At 36.1% G+C, this 5327-nt stretch overlaps 1 protein-coding gene across 3 annotated transcripts; it reads right to left on the bottom strand.

Annotated features, from left to right (window-relative positions):
• Nucleotides 1–1427: 1427 nt before the first annotated feature.
• On the bottom strand, nucleotides 1428–5112 carry LOC144425112 (uncharacterized). 3 transcript variants are annotated; one of them, XM_078114445.1, is made up of 5 exons: nucleotides 4853–5112; nucleotides 3910–4037; nucleotides 3421–3583; nucleotides 2920–3040; nucleotides 1428–2842 (listed from the first exon to the last, which is right to left on the bottom strand). In XM_078114445.1, the coding sequence occupies exons 2-5, from the start codon at nucleotides 3919–3921 to the stop codon at nucleotides 2821–2823; spliced, it is 318 nt and encodes a 105-aa protein (XP_077970571.1). In that variant the 5' UTR covers nucleotides 3922–4037; nucleotides 4853–5112; the 3' UTR covers nucleotides 1428–2820. The 3 variants fall into 3 exon arrangements, with proteins under 3 accessions (XP_077970571.1, XP_077970572.1, XP_077970573.1); XM_078114446.1 differs by lacking the exon at nucleotides 4853–5112 and adding an exon at nucleotides 4541–4663; XM_078114447.1 differs by lacking the exon at nucleotides 4853–5112 and adding an exon at nucleotides 4464–4483.
• Between the last annotated feature and the right edge of the window lie 215 nt (nucleotides 5113–5327).

The raw sequence follows: 5327 nt of genomic DNA, 5'->3' as shown, positions 1-5327 counted from the left end.
ATTGTTAATAAAAGTGGTATTTCTTTGGCCATTTGAGCCCTGCCGAAGCGAAATTAAAAAGAATAATTAAAAGCAAATACATAAACGGAGGCGATTTAAGAACGAAACAATATCAAACACAGTACTATAACTATCAGGCAAAACGACGTTGGAAAAAATAAAGGACAATTATCACCTTAAAAAGGACAAGGACAAAAATCTCAAATAAAGGATTGTCCTTTGAAATAAAGGACGGTTGGCAACCCTAGGTACGAAACTACATGAGACCCGAGACATGTTTGGTTTTTTATCAGGGGTGAAATTAATTTCCTTTTCCAAATAGCTGCTAGCTGCTTTTTTCCTCCATATAGTTCCATACTTTTGCAGTTTATTACGCTTACTCTGTAAAGTTTTCTTTTCCAAATGGCTGCTAGCTGCTTTTTTCCTCCATATAGTTCCATTCTTTCGCAGTTTATTACGCTTACTCTGCAAAGTACTTCATTTCATAAGGCTAGGGGTATGTAACTTCTCTCCTCTGTAAGGTTTACCTCCCAAGTATCAGGAAAATCGTGCTTCGGGGTACTCCAGTGCAACGAGAAAATGCATTGCCTACGCATCCAGTCTGCCAGTGCGGTACCATCACTTTTGAGGTAGCACTGTCCGATTTTTGTGGAAGTATAAAGTGTAACAAAACAGCTCAAATGTATAACAGGTATACAAGCTAGTCTGTATTCAATCTATATTTGAAAAGAGACTGTTAAAGCGAAGCTAACACACAGCGAGCTCTTCAAACAGTCAAAGCCAGTATAAAACGTAAACGCTGACGTACCGTTCTCCCCAGCGTCCCCTCAAACCGTAAATGTATACTACTACGCTCAAACCAAAGTGACTATAAACTATATATAGTAGACTATTTATAGTCACTTTGGCTCAAACGACAGAAAAAACGTTACTGGCAGCATCGGTCAAAGGTCATGAAAGTTGGTATTATCAACAACGCATTGGCATTTGGCAATAATGCGTGCTCCCATTAGGAGCAGGCCCGTGCAACTAACTTGTCCCATTATGGCGTCATATGGACGCCATTTTCGATCATTCGGCTTGGGTAGTGTAACGCGATCAAGCCTGGAAAGGTAGTCTTTGATGGATCTTGGGGCGGATTTGAAGCGGTGATTTTCTTCCGGTAGTGTGGGAATCCGTTAAGACGTCCTAATCGGCATAGAACTCTATTACATTAACGTGCCAGATGCAACCCTTCCGGTAACAAACAAAATATTATATATACAACCCATGGTACTCCGCCCACCTCCTGCTAACGTTTTTGTCAAAATTATTATCATCTCGTCCATCTATTAAAACTCATGTAGTCGCGAACAGGTATAAAATTGTGTAGTATGACTGAATAATCACTCATCTACCCGATCTAGGTTGTAGTATTCCAACGATTGAAATAAATGAGAGAAAGAGAATTTTATTTCGTCAACCCAGAACACAGTCATCGTAATAACAACAAAAAATAGAGCAACAAGAAAAAATTCCTGGTACAAACAGAAGGGTGTATTACTACCTCACGGTTCTCTAAGTCAGCTCCCACCTTCATTGCTATCGATTATCGGTTTCAAGATCAAGTAAACTAGCTTTAACAGGTAAACGTTCTCACAATAATGACAACAAAATTGAAGAGAGGGGAGTTTACTCACGTCACGTTATTAGTATATTTAGTAGAGACAAATTTTTGTAGAGAATTTTTATTTCACCAGATTCAAATAATGCGATGATGGTGTATCCGACGCGAGATAAAATTACAATACAACGCATGACATAAAACTAAAGTTCTATTCGTTCTGGCCAACAACAAATACTATGGTGAGTCTATTGGCGAAAGGAAAACGAAATATTCGAGGAGTGTAATAGCTAATACAAGTTAAAAACAACGATCATCTATATTATGATCTAGTAATAGTAAGTCACAGCCAATACTCTGTGATTAAAATAAAATTAGTTACGCAACAACCCAGGAAAAAAGGTACCCGATATATTAATTCAATTTAAACAAGAATAGCAATATTAATATTGATATCCCACACCCTAATAGACCACATCTACACAAACATTATAGATCATGATTACTCGTCTTACATTTTACTAGACGATATCTCTGACCATTTTCCCATAATATGTTGCATTCCCAATATTAATGTAGCGAATAGAATTGATACGGCTCGCACAAAACGTAAAATGTCAAACTTTAATAAAGAAAATTTTAGACACGATGCGGAAAACGCCTTTGACAACTTCATGGCCACAGAACTATCTAATACCAACTTCAATCAGAGGTTTAACACTTTTATTAGCATAATTAAATGCATACTTGACAGGAACGCACCCATGGGAAAATGCTCACGCAAAGTGACTAGACTGGCAAACAAACCATGGATAACCAAAGGTATCTTAATATCGATAAGGAACAAGAATTTGTTGCATAAAAAGCATTACATACTAGGCACCCCAAGTCAACGAAGAAACTACAAAAAGTATAAGAATACTTTAACCCACATCATCAGAAGATCCAAACAAAATCCTTACCTTACTAAAGTACAAAATTATAGGGGGGACATAAAACACACTTGGCGGACAATTAAGGAAATTGTGAATGTAAAATCGAATTCAAGTACTTCAATTCCAGAACTTACCCTTAGAAATGGCTCCAAAAGCACCAACCCATTTGTAATTGCCAACGAACTTAACTATTTTTTCACAAGCATCGGTAAAAATCTTATTGACAGTGTGCCACCTTCTAATAAAAATTTCAAAGAATTTCTTCGCTCCACCACCAAGGAATCAATATACCTCCGAGCTACCACTGTTAATGAGGTTTTTAACACAATATTAGCATTGAAAAAGGGAAAAGCGGTTGGGGATGACAACATTTCCTCTTACTTTCTCAAGATCATTGCCGACATTATTTCCCCGATCATTGTGTACTTCTTCAATGCTTCTTTAATAATGGGCATCTTCCCATCAGCCCTCAAACTAGCCCGCGTCATTCCATTATTTAAATCTGGGAATAAAACAGATCCATCAAATTACAGACCCATTTCTATTTTATCAAGTATTGCTATTGTCTTTGAAAAACTCTTATATTGCAGGTTAATGGATTTTTGTCAAAATTTCAACCTTATTAATAAATACCAATTTGGGTTTCAGAATAATCACTCTACAAATCATGCTATTATCGACTTAGTTGAATACATCTATGAAAAATTTGAACGTGGTGAACATATATGTTGCGTATTTTTAGACTTGAAAAAGGCCTTTGATACTGTTAGCCATGATATCCTACTCGATAAACTTCACCATTATGGAATCCGCGGTTGTGCTAACAACCTTTTTAAAGACTACCTCACGGGTAGACAGCAATATGTTGAAATTGGCACTAACCGGTCTGAAGTGCTTCCCATAAAACAGGAATTGTCCAGGGCAGCTGTCTTGGCCCACTGTTTTTCGTTTTATATATCAATGACATCTCAAATTGCTCTGACCTCTTGACAAAATTGTTCGCAGATGACACCGGTCTTCTAGACAGTGCGAAATCTGTGTTGACCTTAGAAAAACATGTAAATACCTAGATGGCAAAGGTATTCGAATGGATGATTAGCAACAAGCTAACAATCAATATTAATAAATCTAAAATTGTTCATATATGCCCTAAACAACGTCATCAAGTCACCGCAATTTCTATTAACATCAATGGAACAGAGCTAGAATCTGTCCCTTCTTACAAATATCTAGGACTAAATATAGATAACTGCTTACGTTGGGATGTCCATGTTAATGATATTCGTAAAAAACTTTCTCGAACTGTAGGTATGTTAGGTAAACTTCAACACTATATAGATACAGCAACCCTTAAATTGGTATATTTCTCACTTTTTCAAACATATATCCAATATGCTATTGTAGCTTGGGGATCCACATCTCAATCAATTTTGCATCGAATTAATGTACTTCAGAACAGGGCGGTTAAAATCCTTTATCGTTCGTCTGCTCGCATAAATCTTAACATAATTTATAACAAAATTAATGTTTTAAAGCTTGCAGATATTTATAAATTAGAGATCTGCAAGCTTATGCACAAATATCACAACCATTGTCTACCAAGTGCTTTTGATGGTTATTTTATACGACAAAGTACTATACACACACATAACACAAGATCAGCCTCCACACACTCTTTTTATTTACGTCGTTTGTCACATTCCATAACCCAAAATTGCCTAAAGTACACTGGAGCAAAAATGTGGAACAATTTACCAAGTGAGTTAAAAAGCATGTCCCACCAGATATTCAAATCAAATCTAAAAAGACATTTAGTGTCTCAATATATACTTTAGGATGGACAAAAACTATTAATTGTGCTATGTTACATGAAAAAGTATTACTAATTATGTTTCATATTTTAGTATTAGTTAACATCAACTTACGGTACCAGTTTAAGCAATGGAGTATTCCTATCACAGTGCTTCCTATTTTAGTATTAGTTAACATCAACTTACGGTACCAGTTTAAGCAATGGAGTATTCCTATCACAGTGCTTCCTATATTCAGATATTTCTATCATTGAAGGACTCCATAGTCTAGTGATTTTATACCAACATTTATTTTCACCTCAACAAATGTCAATATTGTTTTTTCTTTGTATTCTTATCACAGTCTGACAGTATCAAATCATTTATATTTGTTCCTAATACTGTAATATTTTTCTTGTTAGCTTACAAGCAGTACGGTACCGGTACTGAGATAACGCGTCAGGACACCAATGGTGAATATTTATTTCAACATCCAGCGTGCTAATTTCACTTTATTTATTTACCTGATCGGTGTCCATTGCTATATCGCTTCATAGCACAACCACGTTGTGGTCAGGTCACCTTCAAAATTCCCCAATTATTCTACAGAACAACATTTCGCTACAGCTAGGTCTATGCAAACGGGAAATCCCCCGTTATTCGCTGCTATTATGGCACATTTAATGCACGGTAATTTTTAGTAATAATATATAACAATTGCAATTAGTTAGCTCTTTAGTAAAATTTATATGGTATCTATTTGTTGAATTTCTTCTCCCCGATCTGTCAAACTAGGTGTTAGAACCGTGGGTGTCGCAGCTCGATAACCAGTTTTGGTTCCCCGCGGCTTCCCTTCCCCAGTAATTTAAATATCATTTTTGGACACGTAGTGGACATAACGATCGTTTCAATATTATGTTGTTGTTGTTCTTGTTGTTCTTTGACACGTTTTTAAAAAGTCGCTTTTCTCTTCGAATACTGGACCAATTGCTTTGAAAT

This window comes from Styela clava, chromosome 1, assembly GCF_964204865.1.
Source record: "Styela clava chromosome 1, kaStyClav1.hap1.2, whole genome shotgun sequence".
NCBI classification, from domain to species: Eukaryota; Metazoa; Chordata; class Ascidiacea; order Stolidobranchia; family Styelidae; genus Styela; species Styela clava.
This window is presented reverse-complemented; position numbering and strand designations above follow the sequence as displayed.

What these genes read in the sequence shown, in the direction of transcription:
- LOC144425112 (XM_078114445.1), bottom strand. An exon ending in ATGGGAAGCACTTCAGACCG is followed by an intron (nt 3,041 to 3,420) that starts GTTAGTGCCAAT and finishes TTTTATTCCCAG; the next exon opens with ATTTAAATAATGGAATGACG. An exon ending in TCGGCAATGATCTTGAGAAA is followed by an intron (nt 2,843 to 2,919) that starts GTAAGAGGAAAT and finishes CCTCATTAACAG; the next exon opens with TGGTAGCTCGGAGGTATATT.